Consider the following 18,624-nt stretch of genomic DNA (forward strand, 5'->3'; position numbering starts at 1 on the left):
GCCCTGGCGCACCTTTCCCCCTAAACAGAACCAAAACAAAAAGCCCCGAATGCTGCTTACGGTAGTTTTTACGCAGCACTTACAATTAGGATGCTGAGGCGCATCTTTTATTGCGACAAGTGTTAGGATGGCGACACGCTTCATAAATGCCGGCAAATGAAAAACACCAGAACGAGAACAGCGACCAAATGGAGAAGAGAAAGTGCTTTTCATTCTCCCTCACCCACTGAGGCAGCAGGTGCTATCGGTTTACATAGCAATTGCCCAGGGAATATTCCTTACAACGAAGACTAACAAGCTAGTTATGAAACTGGCTGCAGGGACGAAGACAGTCCAGATTTAGGGCAGTGTGAGCGGTTCGCCCCCGCACAAGGCACCAAATTGAGGGGGCACAAAACAACAACAACCTATATTTATACAACAATAGGAATAACCTATATTTATACAGGTAACTACTGAAAAGATCCATAAAAAGCAACTGTACCAAAAGAAATAATTGTGAAAATTATAAGAAATATCTGGGGAGGGGAAAGTTTTGTCCTTGCTCAGGGCACCATATTAACAAAGTCCTCCCCTGAGTCCAGCTGAGTCAGCTCTGCTTTGAACTATCTCCTTGCTGCTTCAATCCACACAATGTGCTAGACCTTAACTACTGATTTTCCCATTATAAAAATAATAAGAATTTATTATTTATACCCCACCCATCTGGCTGAGTTTCCCCAGCCACTCTGGGTGGCTCCCAATTGAGTGTTAAAAACAATACAGCATTAAATATTAAAAACTTCCCTAAGCAGGGCTGCCTTCAGATGTCTTTTAAAAATAGTATAGCTGCTTATTTCCTTGACATCTGATGGGAGGGCGTTCCACAGGGCGGGTGCCACCACTGAGAAGGCCCTCCACCTGGTTCCCTGTAACTTGGCTTCTCACAATGAGGGAACCGCCAGAAGGCCCTCAGCACTGGACCTCAGTGTCCGGGCTGAACGATGGGGGTGGAGACGCTCCTTCAGGTACACAGGACCTTCGGCCATTTAGGGCTTTAAAGGTCAGCACCAACACTTTGAATTGTGCTCGGAAACATACTGGGAGCCAATGTAGGACTTTCAGGACCGGTGTTAAATGGTCCCGGTGGCCACTCCCAGTCACCAGTCTAGCTGCCGCATTCTGGATTAGTTGTAGTTTCCAGGTCACCTTCAAAGGTAGCCCCACATAGAGCGCATTGCAGTAGTCCAAGCGGGAGATAACCAGAGCATGCACCACTCTGGTCAGACAGTCTGCAGGCACGGAGGGTCTCATCCTGCGTACCAGATGGATCTGGGAGACAGCTGCCCTGGACACAGAATTAACCACTGTAGAATTGTAGAGTTGGAAGGTACCCTGGGATTCATCTAGTCCAGGCATGGCCAAACCTGGCCCTCCAGCTATTTTGGGACTACAACTCCCATCATCCCTAGCTAACAGGACCAGTGGTCAGGGATGATGGGAACTGTAGTCCCAAAACAGCTGGAGGGCCGTTTGGCCATGCCTGATCCAACCCGCTGCAATGCAGGAATCCAGGACAGGGGGCCATCCAACCTCTGCTTAAAAGCCCCCCATGAAGGACAGTCCACCACCTCCAGAGGGAGTCCGTTCCACTGACAAACAGCTCTTCCTGTCAGGATGTTCTTCCTGATCTTTAGTTGGAATCTCCTTCCTCGTAACTTGAAGCCATTGGTTCGAATCCTAGCCTCCAGAGCAGGAGAAAACAAGCTTGCTCCATCTTCCCTGTGACAGCACTTTAGATATTAGAAGATGGCTCTCATATCTCCTCTCAGGGTCCTCTTTTTCAGACTAAACATACCCAGCTCCTTCAACCATTCCTCTTAAGGCCTGGTTTCTAGACCTTTGATCACCTTAGTCACCCTCCTCTGCACACCTTCCAGCTTGTCAACATCCCTCTTAAATTGTGGTGCCCAGAACAGGACACAGTATTCAAGGTGTGGTCTGGCCAAGGCTGAATAGAGTGGTACTATTACTTCCCTTATGGTGACAGCAGTCACAAAATTAAAAGACGCCTGCTTCTTGGGAGAAAAGCAATGACAAACCTAGACAGCATCTTAAAAAGTAGAGACATCACCTTGCCAACAAAGCTATGGTTTTCCCAGTAGTGATGTATGGAAGTGAGAGCTAGACCATAAAGAAGGCTGATCGCCGAAGAATGGATGCTTTTGAATTATGGTGCTGGAGGAGACTCTTGAGAGCCCCATGGACTGCAAGAAGATCAAACCTATCCATTCTGAAGGAAATCAGCCCTGAGTTCTTACTGGAAGGACAGATCCCGAAGCTGAGGCTCCAAGACTTTGGCCACCTCATGAGAAGAGAAGACTCCCTGGAGAAGACCCTGACATTGGGAAAGATTGAGGGCACAATGAGAAGGGGACGACAGAGGACGAGATGGTTGGACCAGCATGAGTTTGACCAAACTGCGGGAGGCAGTGGAAGACAGAAGTGCCTGGCGTGCTCTGGTCCATGGGGTCATAAAGAGTCGTACACGACTAAACGGCTAAACAACAACAACATTACTTCCCTTGATCTGGACACTAGAATTCTGTTGATGCTGTCTAGAATACCATTAGCTTTTTTGCTGCTGCATCACACAGTTTAAAAGCATTATATAGTAGCATGCATTTTTTGAGGGGGGTGTGTGTTTATAATGTCTGTAGTTGTTTCAGCTCAGAACTGCTTCCCCCTCTGCACACATAATGAAGTCTTAAGATCCCCGACATAATAGTGAGAGCTTGAGATCTCATCTCACCCACGGCAGTGCTTACTCATAAGTGCTTTTCATTAGGCGGCAAAAGCATGTATTGAAAGAGAAATGTTTATGGAGCGGGTAATTTTCACCTCATAAAACTAACGCATGATCAAAAGTGGCATTTAAAAAGGGGGGGGGAGAGAAACACCTTAACAGGAAATGTGAACAACCTGCAAAGGAGAGGTGCTAATTTAAAGCATCTGTTAAAGGACTGTTAGCACCCAATTATTTTAGGCTGTTATTTTTGATAAGCGACAAAACCATCTTAGCCCTTAACACCACCATTAACAGTAATCGTGATACAGTACAGACATCTTGTTAACGGTACAAGCCATGCTATAAAGGAGAATGAACAAGGGTCCGTGGCTTTTTAAAAAAAATACAGAGCAATGACGTCACCTGCAAGAGCGCCAAAGTAACTGAGGAACCCTCCTTGCTCTGGACAGTGAATGGAGTGATAACGAGGCTTTCAAGTTCTATATAAAGTTGGTGGCAAACTAGCACAAATACCAAATTAGCTAGATGCCTCTTCTGTTTTTTTGGGATTCCTGTTCCATGTCAGCTGTTTAAATGGAAGGGCTCTACTGCAACAACCTCACTCCTCTCTCCCCTCCAACACTGGAATCTTTGCACAAAGCAAAGTTACAGGGAAATGCACTGGAAAGTGCGGGACAACATTTGCTTGGTGCAATGTCATGAACAAATCAGAGTGAATGCTTAATAAAACAGATCATTTGGAAGTGGTCTTATAATAACTAAAGACTAAAAGATGAAGCTTTCTCAAGTGCAAGTGACTGACTGATGGTTTCCAATTCATTGGGGAAAGTAATTTGTCAAGACTCCAACTTTAATCAATAATAAGCACCACTCCTCCCAAGATGGTTATAGGATAGGTGCAAATACCAACTGTGCTTCTATATAAAACACCTGGAGTTAGCACATTGGTGTCAGCAGAACTTGCTGTTTAGGTGAATTAGATTGGAAGAGTGACTTACAGTTTCTGGAGTTTAAAGGCTTTATTTATGCAGGAACTGTTTGCAGGATGAGTGGAGATGAAAGAAATAGCAGATATCTTGTCTGAAGAGAACGGCAAACAAAATGGCTAGAATGTATGCAAATACAATAATCCGCAAGTTGAATGAGCAAAATTTTCAACTGTGGAAGTTCAAAATATAGAATCTCCTTGGTAAGGAAGATTTGTGGCAGAGCTATTGCTGACCCATGCCCAGCTGCTAATTGTGAACAATGGGATAACCAAGATAAGCAAGCAAAGGCCATTATCTGTCCTTCAGTGGAAGACTCACAGATCATACACATCAGAGAATTGCAACATGCCAAAGAAGTTTGGGAAGCACTGTGTAATTTGCAGAGTAATTCTCTGAAGGAGACTATATTCAATTAGGCTGAAACAGGATGCAGATATGCAAACTCACCAAATGCCATTTTGTTTGTTATTCTCTCCAGACAATGTATGTGCTATTTTCTCTCTCTCATCTCAACTCATACCGTAAATGGTTCCTGCATGAATAAAGCCTTTGAACTTCAGAAACTATGAGTGATTATTCCAAACTAATTCACCCAAGCTGCAAAGTCTGCTTACAAATACATGCGCACTCCACCAGCATACGGATTTCTGCTTATGGAACATAACTGTTTTCCCCCTCTCCTCCACCCGTGCGCCTCCTCCCTAAATCTGTTCTGAGGCTCCCCCAATCCTCCATAGCAGATTTGGGGCACAGGGCACATGGGGGTGGGAGGAGAGGGGGCAAACATTCCATTGCTCAAGCAGAAATCCTTGCTCTAACAGAACAAGGGCATGCTGTCTGAAAATCAGCCTTCACTCCAAAAAAGGAACACTCCTCTCTTCCTGACACTCTGGGGAGCTCCTGCCAGTCAGAGCAGATACTGCTGGCCAAGGTGAACCAATGGCCTGACTCAGAGCAGGGCAGATTGTGCAGTTTCCAGAATGTACATTTTGCCATTGCTATGAACTATGCTTGATCCATGCACATATTCTCACAGAGACCCATATTCTCCCAGAAGGCTGCAAATCTAGTCACCTGCATTTAGATTGCCCCATTCCTATCCAGGAAAAGGAAACTGGCATTCTCCCCAAATTAGCACGAGGATGTGGCAAATGGCGCACCCTTCTGCAAATTTCCCAGCTCCAACTTGCCCATTTATCAGCCAAATATTCATTCCTCACTGTGCAACTGAAGTCCCCGCATGCTCTAAACTTTAACCTAATAAAGCGGGTGGACCAAACTATCTGTGGGAATGTTCAGGGTGGCAGGAGAGGATTTATTGTTTATTAATATCCTTCCTAACTTGTGTTAGCAAGTTCCTTTACTTAGCAGAGTTTACATTCCCCTTTACATGCACAGCAGATAGCTGGTTGCAGGCTTGTGTAAGCCTCTCACTATTATACAAGTCAGTCTGTCTCAGACTGAATTGCATAGTTCCTGGTAAATTCCCTTTAATCCCTTTTAAAAGAATAAAGACACAACAATCTTACCTAAACCTCCTCCTTTAAAACAAAACTTTTCCCCACGCCACTGCTATAGTTACCTCTCCCACCCCCCTCTTCTTCCCTTCGTTCCTCTTCCTTCTCTCTTTTTCTCTCCCCCTCCCCCTCTCTCTTTAAAGAAAACACATACATACACTCATACACACACACACACACACACCACTGTAGTATACTTTCCCCTCTCATACTATAGCTAAAACTATCACTGCAAACAATCTTACCTAAAGTCAATAAAAGAAGTTTACTCACATCAGTTCACAGTTGGATCCCTGAAGGCAGACTTAGTTACAAATATGTACATGTGGATCTACCCCATATGGGGGTATAATCCCAGTGCTTATGCTAGCTGAAAGCTAACATAGCAGTCCCTAGCTAAAAAGGTGGCCCAACGAAGAAGGAAGTGAAAAAGAGAGAGAGTGCTGCGTGACTTGTCCTTTTTGTTACCTGGACAGGTAAGGTCACGCCCACTTCTAGTCACATGCAAGGAAGGATGCTCCAGCCCAGGAGGAAACAGGAAGTTTCGATTGGCTGAACCAAACATCCCCTTGCATGTCCACTCTAGGAAAACAAGGAATGTTGTACTTGACTGCTCCCAGTGGATTACATCCCCCATTATCATTTACTGAAAACTTATGCTCTGCATGTACTCCTAGTCTGAGCTTGTTACTGCATGCATAAAACCCAAAAGGGAACATTTATCTATGATTAATCCATCGGGAATTAAAGCTGCCTAATCCAGTGTGCGCAACCCTCAGAGATAATACGGGGCGCTCTATAAATGAGGTGGCGGCATGCGCCATCAATCACAGTCGCATCTTATCGACAACCCAAGAAAATAATTCCATTAGCTCCTTGAGTCACAAAAGCTGGAGGGAGTTCAGCTATCGGTTTTCTTCTTACACAGTACAATCTGCTGTGCGTTGCTAGCAGTGCTTAAATGGCAAAGCCCGCGCCACACTTTTTGGGCTTGATAAATTAACAGGGTTGATCAAAGGTTTGGCAGGCCTTACAGTTGCTTCTCTCACTAGGCAGGCTTTTAATCAAAAGTATTTTCTTTTTCTTTTTTTAAATAATATTTATTACTTTTAAAGATTACAGAAAAAGAAAAGAAAAAGAAAAAAGACAAGAGAGAAAAAACAGAAAAAAGAAAGGAAACAATACAATATATAAGCAATACAAAACACAACCTAAACACATTAAACTAAACAAAACAAAACCCTAACCCACCTTAACCCTAAACAAAACAAAACAATAACCATTTAAAAACATACTGAAGCCTTATTTACCTAGGGATCCATCAGCCACGCCATCCCCGGACCTTGGAGGGAACAAAAGTACCAGGAAAGCAAAATCTTCTTTGGAGAAAAAGAGTTTATTGAAATCTGTGTACAAAGACATTTTGTACACAGAGACAACCAGTTGGATAGCTCCTGAAAATACACTGGCTGTAAATACATGGCATTTGGCAGGCATTCTTATACTGTAGGTACACATTTCTCCACCAATCAGCAATTGCCAACCTATAGGTACACCTTCCTTCCACCAATCACCAATTGCCAACCTATAGGTACACCTTAGGAGGATAATCACGTTAAGCACGTTCCTTACCCATTTCCCTGTCTTTTGAGCCTACGTGGCTCCTCTTATTCTTTACTTGACCAGTGTCACAAGCCAAACCTGCTTAAGCAATCTTTATTGGAATCTAAAGCCAAAGCTTGCTCAGGCAATCTATATTGCAAACTTGACCAGTGTCACAAGCCAAACCTGCTTAAGCAATCTTTATTGGAATCTATATTGTGACAGAGCTAAACCGTCCCTTCCTTCATTCCCTCCTCTTCTTTTGGACAGCCTTCTGGCTCGTCCAAGGCAATAGGCTGGTATTCACGCATCAAAGCTATCACTCGGGGACCCATCATGCGCGACATTGTTTTGTGCACCATATTTTGCAAGCATTGCACCAAGCAGGGAATACAGAAGCAAAGAAGCAATAAAAATAAAATTGGTCCTAAGAGCATAAAAAAACATTCCTCTGAGCCACCCATTTGGCAAAAACTTATCTAGCCAAGACATATTCCATCCTTCCCACACTTGTACAGGGACGTGTGCCACCTTCTCAATACTTGCGGCTAGATTACGGATGGCTTCACCATGATCTGAAATATTGAAGCAGCATGCTCCCCCAGTCAGGTTGAGGGCAGCACAAAATCCTCCTTGTTTGGCCAGAATAAAGTCCATTCCCAAACGCAGCTGGAGGACAGCAGTGCGGGTCTCATCCAGCTGGGTAGCAACAAGGCGAAGGGTGGTGGCCGTTGCATTGGCCACAATCTCTACTACTGCCTGGAGTCGGATTATGCGATTTAGATTGTACATGGGCTCTCTGGCACCTGCTACTAACTCATCAGGGTTCCAGGAGGCCGGATCATAGTGGGCAATTATTCGCTCAGGTGGCCATTCATCCTTTCCCCACGTCTGCTTGCTCCCTGAGGCTATATTCGTGATATCAACAGATCTGTGATTGCGATGGGGAAATAAGGTGGTAGGGAGCAGCCACATGGGGGGTAAAAGGAAGGCTGGATAACAATTGCCCCACCAACCGTTGGGGAGGTGGTGGAAAGCCTTTGTCCCACAAATCCAATATACAGGATCCTTGTTCTGGGTGGCCATATGGTCACCCATAGAACTAAAAGCTAAAAGATTTAAATTGGTGCAGGCTCCGCCACACTCAGTGGTATCAGTGGGGTTACACGTACACTTGCATGAGGAGCGCCCAGTAAAAGTTATATTGTGTCCAAGGGTGGCATTTTTGGTCTGGTTGACACAGAACCATCCGGGAATCCGATAAACACGGAGGGGATAGGGATGATTCCAGTATGGGCCCCACTGGAATTTACTTCCAGTATACTGGATTCGGGTCCGATTAAGAGGCAACGGAAGCAGGGGCATGCCCCCAGCCGCATCCAGAGGTCCCAAGGCACAAACAAGGCAACGGGTCCTATTCTCCTCCTTAGCTACCATTTCTGCCGTTTGCAGCCAGCGGTTGTAAGGGTTGTGGATGCCCCGCGTGACCATGATACGGGTAATGTTTACCTGGGAGATCCAGGACCCTACTTCCCCCTGGGCCAGAGCGCAGGCGGGTTCCCCAACTAGGAAGAGAAGGAGAACTGTCAGTGGGATGGAGGAGGGACGCTTCTTCCCGCAAATTCTATGGCGCTCGTGCCAGCAAAAAAAAGAGACACATCCACGTGACAAGGGCAGTTGAGATAACTCCCACCCACCAACCCCAAGAATGCCAGGGCTCTCCCCACCACAGATCAGTCATGGTATGGGTCTGGAAGGGGGGTTGGGGTTACCCGGACGCTCGAGTTGGTTAGGGAAACAAGGTCGGGGATACCTCCAAGTGTCAAACCCTATGGTGTGGAGATAAAACCCCTCAATCCCCGGGGGATGATGGTACCCCTGATGGGTGGAGGATAACCTTGCCCCCCAAGGAGAGGGTACCCACGGTGGATGGGCCACTACACACCCACACGAATAGGTAGCCGCCTGTAAACTGCAAATGCTTGGTGTCAAAATCCCCACTGCTTCCTCCTCACACCATATAATGCATACTAAAGTTCGTTCAGGGTTCTGGACGTTATCAGGGGACAAAGGCTGCAAGGCTGGAACGTTGGAGGTGCTCCCGGCGGGCGCCCCTCCCATCCAATTATTCAGCTGTGCGTAGAGATATCAGCTTCCGGTGTGATATCAGCAGAGCGGTCGTCTGCCAGGCGTCTGGCGATAGTCAGCCGGAGGGAGTTCTCTGGATCTGGTGTAACTGTCCAGTCTGAAATAGCTTTCTTCACTCGAGTATGGTGGACCCACGGGGTGATGCCAGCAACCTTCACAGCAGTAGGTGTAGAAAGTAGCACAGTGTATGGTCCCTTCCAGCAAGGCTGTAGGGGGGGCTCGCTGCCAGTCTTTCACCCACACTTCATCACCTGGCTCGAACTGATGGAACCGTTCAGTTAACACACATGAGGTGCGAGCCTGGGTCCATCTGTTGAAACAGGAGAGAACTTGGGAGAGTGACTGTACATAGTTATTCAATTGCATATCTTGGCTAGCATATGGAGTTAACATTCCAGTCTTGTGGCCATAGCAATGGATAACTGCCACTGCCTCGGGCTCCCATACAGCATCCAGAAGGTTCAATAGAGCTTGTGGGTGGGCCACCTGGTTTCCTCTGGAGGTAAGCAAACCTCTTTCTTTCCATAAGGCTCCATGGGCATGTAAAGTCAGGAATGCATACTTAGAATCTGTATAAATGTTTATCTTCTGTCCCTTTGCCAGGCTCAGGGCTCTGGTAAGCGCAGTTAGCTCTGCCAGCTGGGCCGATGTTCCAGGCGGGGAGTGACTTTGCTTCGATCACCTGGTCTTCCAGGGCTACCACTGCATAGCCTGCTTTCCGCTGTCCAGTCTCAACAAAGCTGCTTGACTAATCTTTCTACAAACTCTTCATTCTCATCATCCTCTTCTCCTTCTGACTCATCAGTCTTGGGTTTGGGCTGGGGACCAGCTCCTCCCAGTGCCTGGGGACCTGGGCCTGGTGGAATTGCCTGAGGGGCAGTTGGTGGAGCATAGGGTGGAGGTGGTTTAATAATTCCTCCCTCCTCATCTTCTGGGTCTAGTATCACTGGGGGCCTTTCTGACTTCCCTGCCGGTCGAACTGCACAAACTGTACTTTGTGGGGCGTTGCCTCGGCAGGCTTTCAACCATGATGGGTTCTTTTCTACATTGGTTTTCCAAGTAGAAATGTAGGGGATCTGGTCTGGGTGGACGTTCAAGATATTTTGATACAGTGGGTTGATTAGTTGCAAATTAAGACTGCCCTCCGATGGCCAATTAGTTTGTTGGGGCCAATCAACTTCACACAATGTCCTCATCCTCTGTCTTCTCAATTTCCCCAATCATCATGCTTTGTGGCTGCTTTCCAGTTGTTTAAAAAAAAACATTCCAGAGGACTATATTGGCTTGCCCCAGACCCCATTTTTTTTTTTTTTTTTTTCTTCAGATACTCTGCTCCTAACAGGTTGTAAATTCTTTCACACTCCACACACTACAGCCCTACAATCGCTCGGCCAAGGGGGACACTAAGCCCTGGCCCACACTTGACAATTCAGTCACTAGAGTATCTGACATGCAACATACAACATACAAAGCACATCAATATAGTTTCAACATGTAACACACTAAACACACCAAAATAATTTCAGCATGCAATACACAAAACACACCAAAATAATGTCAGCATGCAATACACAAAACACACCAAAGTAATTTTCCCTCCTTCTTCTGTTCCAAATTTTTGCTGGTGGCACTCTCCTGCACAACCAGTCCCCCCCCCCTTTTTTTTTTTTTCCTGGTGGCTGGCACTCTACTGCGCAACCAATCCCCTTTATTCCTGGTGGCCCACCTGCCACGCCCTTTTTTCCCTTCCTGGCTGCACTCTACTGCATAACCAGTTGAGGCTGATCAGGCCTCGCCCTTTCCGTCGGGCTGCCCTTTCCGTCGGGCTTACCTTTTCCGCTGCGGATTCCCTTCCCCTCGGCGCCGTCCTCTTTGTTTTTCTCCCTCAACAAGATGTCTCCACTGCAGGACAGTGTGGCTGGCTCCCCCCACGAAACAGGCGGGGTGCGCACGGGAGCCTGCAAACGCTGCTGAGCTGTTCACCTTGGTTGAGCCTGGCCCTCCGGTCCATATTTGGGGAGGGGGCTTATCCCGGACCAGCCCCCAAAGAAATGAAGCCTTATTTACCTAGGGATCCATCAGCCACGCCATCCCCGGACCTTGGAGGGAACAAAAGTACCAGGAAAGCAAAATCTTCTTTGGAGAAAAAGAGTTTATTGAAATCTGTGTACAAAGACATTTTGTACACAGAGACAACCAGTTGGATAGCTCCTGAAAATACACTGGCTGTAAATACATGGCATTTGGCAGGCATTCTTATACTGTAGGTACACATTTCTCCACCAATCAGCAATTGCCAACCTATAGGTACACCTTCCTTCCACCAATCACCAATTGCCAACCTATAGGTACACCTTAGGAGGATAATCACGTTAAGCACGTTCCTTACCCATTTCCCTGTCTTTTGAGCCTACGTGGCTCCTCTTATTCTTTACTTGACCAGTGTCACAAGCCAAACCTGCTTAAGCAATCTTTATTGGAATCTAAAGCCAAAGCTTGCTCAGGCAATCTATATTGCAAACTTGACCAGTGTCACAAGCCAAACCTGCTTAAGCAATCTTTATTGGAATCTATATTGTGACAGAGCTAAACCGTCCCTTCCTTCAATACATCACACCTTTTCTATACTCTATCTTTCATTCCCCTTCATTCCCTTGAGAGGAAGTCAAGGAATCAAAAGTATTTTGAAAGTACATTAAGGGAAAAGCCACTGGTAGTTAAATTGCAGGTGCAAATCTTCCAAAAGGTAGCAGTTTGACACTTGGCATTCCAGTCGAGCTAGCCTTACAAATCTCATGTCTAAGTGCCCAGAAAAGCCCCTGTACTACTGGAGAGCTTGTTCTTTTCTTTGAAAATATGTTTATTTTTTCACATTGACATTCAGATCGCGTAACATACAATTTACATCAAAATCTATTTATCTTGGCGACTTCTCATCCTTACATCCATGAGGGTCTCGTTCTCTCTCCTACCTGATGCCAGTCCAACCTCTTAACCTTACCTATTCACCTCAACCATGGGTAGGCAAACCAAAGCCTGGGGGCCGGATCCAGCCCAATCTCCTTCTAAATCCGGCCCACAGGCGGTCCGGAAATCATCGTGTTTTTACATGAGTAGAATGTGTCCTTTTATTTAAAATGCATCTCTGGGTTATTTCTGGGGCATAGGAATTCGTTCATTCCCCCCCCCCAAAAAAAAAATATATAGTCTGGCCCCCCACAAGGTCTGAGGGACAGTGGACGGGCCCCCTGCTGAAAAAGTTTGCTGACCCCTGACCTAAACCCTATATTACAATGTTTTTCTATTTTATTTCCATTGCTCATAAGTCAAAACCCGTTTGAACTTTTATTTGGCAGTATTGTGGTCTTATCTAGACTGAAAAGGGTCTCCATTCTTCCAAAGATATTTCATCTTTCTGATGCCTTATTTAATCCGTGAGTTCTGCCATTTCTGAGTGCCGCATTCCTCTTTTGAGTACTCATTCCTCCTTTGTTCGGATTTCTGGTGTTTTCCAATTTGTGCGTACAGTACTCTTGCTGCCGTGGTGGCATACCAAAACCATTTTACCAACTAGTGGAGAGCTTTTAGCACTGGCCTGCTAAGGGGGTGGGTGGGGAGTCATCAATATGGCCAACTACGCAAATCGCCAACTCACAACACATAATCAGTCAGGCTGGCTGACAGCAGTCCTGAACACCCTTCAGAAACTGGAGTTTTGCCCCTCAAGCCCTTCTAAGTCTGGGGTTGGGCCAGGCAAAAGCTACGGTCAGGAAAAGAATCATAGACACCAAGAGACAACAGGACTGCTCAAGGTGCCCCAATTATAAAATTGGAGAAATCGAGAGATATATAGCCGCAGCAGCAGCATGTCTCTTCTTTCTCGTATCCAAAAATGCAAGAAGGGCTAGAAGCTCGGCTCTGCCCTCGCCGGTCCTGGAAGGAGCCTTTAAAAAAGTCCCATATGCTCAGAGACTTTGCGCCTGTTCATTGGGGGAGATAGGAAGCCCAGGGCACTTGTTCTTTAGATGTCCCTTTTATGAAGAGGCACCTAGTAAGACCATTGATCCCCTGCTGGTGAGGCTCGCTGACCTCCTGGAAAAGCAAAAATTCGACCTTTTCCTGTTAGGCAAAGACCAGAAGAAGACCTGGATGGCCGCCAGATTCTGTGTACAGATCTGTAGGCGCAGACCGTCCCCCGACTCAAACTAGTTCATGAAGAAAATCCCCGAATTCGGTTCCATGGGTGACTCTGGGTCAACACTCTGCAGTATCTTATCTTAAAAGTTTTAAGTGTCTATATGCTTATTGCATTTATAAATTTTAAATTTATTGTTGTACATTGTTTTAGCTGTTTGTTTTCTTTCTTGGATTTTACCCCCAAGTGTGTTTTATAAGCTGATCTCCGACCGTAATAAATTATCTATCTATCCACAACAAATAAATCACTGTTGGGGGGAACACAGTTGGAAGGGATCCTATTGATCATCTAGCCTGACCCCCCTGCAGTGCAGGAATATGCAGCTGTACCATGCAGGATTGAACCTGCAACCTTGGCATTATCAGCACCATGCTCTAACCCACTGAGCTACCCCACATGATATCAGAAACCGGGATGACTTCTGTAAATCCGGGACGGTCCCTGGAAAATAGGGGCGTTTGGAGGGCCTGTACTCTTTGAATGCTAGTTGTGGGATTCACCTGTCGGGGGATAGCCCTGCTTCGCTCCTCCCCACTTGAGATTCCCCACTTGCGAAACATAAACTCTCTGCTTTTTTCATCTTAGAAAAGCTGAGCCCTTGGATGTTGAACGATAATAAACTTTCCAGTGCTTTAAACCAACAGACCAATTTGATGTGGCATTTTGCCACGACAGCCTGCCCACTTCAGCGCTCTGTTTTTAAAGCAAACTCGCTCTCAATCATCGGTGGCACTTTGGAACGCTTTTGTTCCAAATCTGTTTACTTTCGCGCTTTCCATCATTCCAGCTCGGGTGGTGGAGAATCCTCGCTAAGTTCGTTTTTCTCCCGATGTCTCCTACGCTATAGAAAGAAGAGGAGCTGGGGAGGGAAATGATGGAACATTTGCTCCCCGGACAGAACAGAACGTTACACAAGAATTGCATTTTGACACCCCAGAGTCTGCGGTGTTAAAATGCTTTAGTGCACCAGAGATGGTGAGCCAAGAGGCAAGCGAGGATGCCATGGGTCACTCTGGACTGTATCCTCCGGGATTTTACGCAGGAAGGGATCTGAAGTGTGGCATTATGCTCCTTGCACACCTTACAGGGTTGGTTTGTTTGGGATGTTCAGGTGGTTTGCAAAGTACTAACTTATTTAACTTATATGCAGAATTCATCATGCGAAAGGCTGGGCTGGATGAATCCCAAGCCGGAATTAAGATCGTCGGAAGAAATATCAACAACCTCAGATATGTAGATGACACAACCTTGATGGCAGAAAGTGAGGAGGAATTAAAGAACCTTTTAATGAGGGTGAAAGAGGAGAGCGCAAAATATGGTCTGAAGCTCAACATCAAAAAAACGAAGATCATGGCCACTGGTCCCATCACCTCCTGGCAAATAGAAGGGGAAGAAATGGAGGCAATGAGAGATTTTACTTGCTTGGGCTCCATGATCACTGCAGATGGTGAGAGCAGCCACAAAATTAAAAGACTCCTGCTTCTTGGGAGAAAAGCAATGACAAACCTAGACAGCATCTTAAAAAGCAGAGACAGCACCTTGCCAACAAAGGTCCGTATAGTTAAAGCTATGGTTTTCCCAGTAGTGATGTATGGAAGTGAGAGCTGGACCATCAAGAAGGCTGATCGCCGAAGAATGGATGCTTTTGAATTCTGGTGCTGGAGGAGACTCTTGAGAGTCCCATGGACTGCAATAAGATCAAACCTCTCCATTCTGAAGGAAATCAGCTCTGAGTGCTCACTGGAAGGACAGATCGTGAAGCTGAGACTCCAAGACTTTGGCCACCTCATGAGAAGAGAAGACTCCCTGGAAAAGGCCCTGATGTTGGGAAAGATGGAGGGCACAAGGAGAAGGGGACGACGGAGGACGAGATGGTTGGACAGTGTTCTCGAAGCTACAAAGATGAGTCTGACCAAACTGCGGGAGGCAGTGGAAGACAGAAGTGTCTGGCGTGCTCTGGTCCAGGGGGTCACGAAGAGACGGACACGACTAAACAACTAAACAACAACCAGTGAGGAACCAGCTTTGAGCATTTTTTTTCAGTAGCGGCAAACACGGAACAAGAACAAAATTGTTGTGGATTCATACTGGACCGTCGGCACGACATTCTGCTTTACTGGTTGTTCTGCAATGCTTCCCCAATGTTACCGCATTATCGCCGTCTGGAGGGGCGCTCTTGCACTATAAAGCATGACGAAAGCGGGACACAAAATAGATAAATAAACGGGAACATATGTGTGGTATAGAAAGTTAAAGGCTACAACAGACACGAGTGGAAACGAAGCAGAGCAAAACATGTTATTCGCTGGATACTTACTGCTGTTGTCGGTTCCAGAACTATTCCCTTTGTCCATGTTTGTTTGTATTTTTGGATCTAAGGCATCACAATCCACAAGATAGCAAATTATTGGTAATAGCCATTGATTTGCTTATACAGTTGGTACCTTGGTTCTCAAATGCCTTAGTAGTCAAATGCCTTGGTTCTCAAACGGCGAAAACCCTGAAGTAAGTGTTCCAGTTTTCGAACGTTTTCCGGAAGCTGAACGTCCAATGCGGCTGTCAGCTATTGTTTCCGGGGCCCCTGCACCAATCAGAATCTGCGCCTTGGTTTTTGAACATTTCGGAAGTCAAACGGAGTTCTGGAACGGATTAAGTTTGGCGCTTTTGCTATTTATTTTGCGTTTTTGAGGCTTTTTCAGTTAATTTGTTTTTGTGACTGTGTAGAACCCAGTTCAGCTACTGATTGGTTGATTGTGTGACTGCAGAAATGGATAAAAGCCCCCAATCCAAACAATGACTATCGACTATCATAAGTGCAGCTAAGAAAAAATAATAATTTTATTTTTTATCATCAACAATACAGTACTATCTTATTTATTTTATAGTACAGTACATTGATTATTAATTGGTGGTGCTGTGGTCTAAACCACTGAGCCTCTTGGGCTTGCTGATCAGAAGGTCGGCAGTTCGAATCCCCGCGACGGGGTGAGCTCCCGTTGCTCGGTCCCTGTTCTTGCCCACCTAGCAGTTCGAAAGCACGTCAAAGTGCAAGTAGATAAATAGGTACCACTCTGGCGGGAAGGTAAACAGCGTTTCCGTGCGCTGCTCTGGTTTTGCCAAAAGCGGCTTAGTCATGCTGGCCACATGACCCAGAAGCTGTCTGCGGACAAACGCCGGCTCCCTTGGGCAGTAAAGCGAGATGAGCGCCGCAACCCCAGAGTCGTTTGCGACTGGACTTAACTATCAGGGATCCTTTACCTTCAACTTTTTACATTGATTATTGCTTTCATTTCATGGATCAGTGGTCTCGTTACATAGTAAAATTCATGTTTAATTGCTGTTTTAGGGGTTGTTTTTAAAAGTCTGGAACGGGTTAATCCATTTTGCATGACTTTCTATGGGAAAGCGTGGCTTGGTTTTGGAACGCTTTGGTTTTGGAACGGACTTCCAGAACGGATTAAGTTTGAGAACCAAGGTACCACTGTAATTAGTTACAGGTAAAAAACTAAGGGTTTGTGCATGTTATATATGAGTCTTTTATACTATGCCTTGCCTTCATCCTTACATTTCCCTTAGTAAAAATATTTAAAATGCAGTTATCTGACATCTCTGGATCAAGTCCATCCATTTTCGGTAGATGTCAAGGAGATAAAGAACTACATAACTTCTAGAAGACATCTGAAGGCAGCCCTGTATCGGGAAGTTTTTAATGTTTGATGTTTTTATTATGTTTTTAGATATGCTGTGAGTCGCCCAGAGTGGCTGGGGAAACCCAGCCAGATGGGCAGGGTATAAATAATAATTTTGTTGTTGTTGTTGTTGTTGTTGTTGTTGTTGTTGTTGTTGAATTAATTAAACTAAATAGTTTTGGCTGGGTGTTGTTGTTATTTATTTATTTATTTATTTATTTATTTATTATTGTCAAGCCACCGAAACACAAAGCATGCTGCTCAGATGTTACTAGCCCAAGAGATGGAAAGGAGATATAGTCCCGACCAGAGAAGAATGGCAAATTAAACTGATGGATTTTGCTGAAATGGCAAAAATGACCGTAAGAATTAGAAACCAGGAAGACCAAAATTTTAATCAGGAATGGGGAAATATATATAATTTACTCTAGAAATCATTGTAAACAATTAAAATTAATAGTAGGGCTGGAATGACACTTGTAGTTTAACGTTGGACTATGGTTGCAGTGGAGATTTAATAGAATTGGATTAATGCAGAAGATGTCCATGGAAATTTATGGAATTATCTTTGTTTTGGTTGTTTGACAATTGTTTGTAAATTTCAAAATCTTAAAATTAAATTAAAAGAGGAAGAAGTTTGGGCTGGGTTTTGAACAGAATGTGCAATTGACCTTTGATGTTCTGAATTCTATTGTGTTATTGTCCTCCTTAGGGCTGCGGATGAATTTACAGAACCAAGGCTGGTGGAACAAACCGGAAAAAAAGAAGTTTGAGAACCGCTTATCAAGAGGAATGAGAAGACTTTTCCCAAAGGGCCTGTTTCTCTCATTTGAGTCTCCATCTATCCAGGCCGCCATTTTGTTCGCTCGCCTGCTGCAACAACTCGCTGAGCTCTCAACACACAATAGCCTTTTATGCATGCATCTCTTTAACACACCTGTTTCAACACAGTGGCTCTTCGCTGCTTGCAGGCCTAAAAATAAATAAATAAAATAAATAAATGCTTACCTTCCAGTACGGGCAAGAGGTAGCTCTCACTTACGGTCCTCTCTGAATCAGGCTTCATTTTGCCCAAAGTGCACTCCTTTGCAGAGTGTGGAAATGGCAAGAGCAGGCCGGATTTCCTCCTCGGCACTTTGAAAGCCTTGGGGGACAGGAAATGATGCAATAGAAATAGGTTTTTGTGGGTGCACCTTCAAAGCCCCGCATTTTATTCTGGAAAAATGATGCACACACAATTTCTCTTTTTTTTTTTTTGTTTTTGTTTCCAAATAAATATTGACTCTTCTGTTTATTTAGTACAGATTATCTAGTACATCACTAGTGACTGTTCTTAATTTTAATATTTTATTGAACTTTACAAGAAAAGAAAAAGAAAGAGAATCAAAGAACAATACATAACACTGTAAACACATTTTTTCTTTTTTCTTTCTTTTTTAGTTTGCATTTTGGAAAACATGTATATAGATGCACGCACAATTTCAGCTTGCGGCCGATGACGTGTGAAGGGGAGAATAATACACACACAGTAGATGTGCAGAGACACACAAAAACAGCTATGATCCTAGGATGGGGTCTGTGTTGCAAGAGGAAAGGGGTGTATGGGTTTTCGGGGGGCTCTCACGGCCTTACGGAGCTGGTTTCCGGGTTAAATTCATGCACCCAGGCTGGGTTCTAGAGGACTGCAGCTCAA

General features: G+C 45.1%; 1 protein-coding gene and 1 long non-coding RNA gene across 2 annotated transcripts in view; both read right to left on the minus strand.

Moving 5' to 3' along the window:
- Positions 1–18,008, minus strand: part of SLC4A11 (solute carrier family 4 member 11) — a 241,052-nt gene extending 223,044 nt beyond the window's left edge. The window contains exon 1 of the mRNA XM_053402104.1: positions 17,940–18,008. Coding sequence (XP_053258079.1) covers positions 17,940–17,997 — 58 coding nt within the window. The 5' untranslated portion in view covers positions 17,998–18,008. The remainder of the gene's footprint in view (positions 1–17,939) is intronic.
- LOC128420528 (uncharacterized) lies at positions 6,585–7,332 on the minus strand. Its single transcript, XR_008332059.1, has 2 exons — positions 7,083–7,332; positions 6,585–7,032 (listed from the first exon to the last, which is right to left on the minus strand). It is a non-coding gene; the product is annotated as an uncharacterized LOC128420528 (long non-coding RNA).
- Positions 18,009–18,624: the final 616 nt, after the last annotated feature.

Source organism: Podarcis raffonei, chromosome 9 (assembly GCF_027172205.1).
Source record: "Podarcis raffonei isolate rPodRaf1 chromosome 9, rPodRaf1.pri, whole genome shotgun sequence".
Taxonomy (NCBI): Eukaryota; Metazoa; Chordata; class Lepidosauria; order Squamata; family Lacertidae; genus Podarcis; species Podarcis raffonei.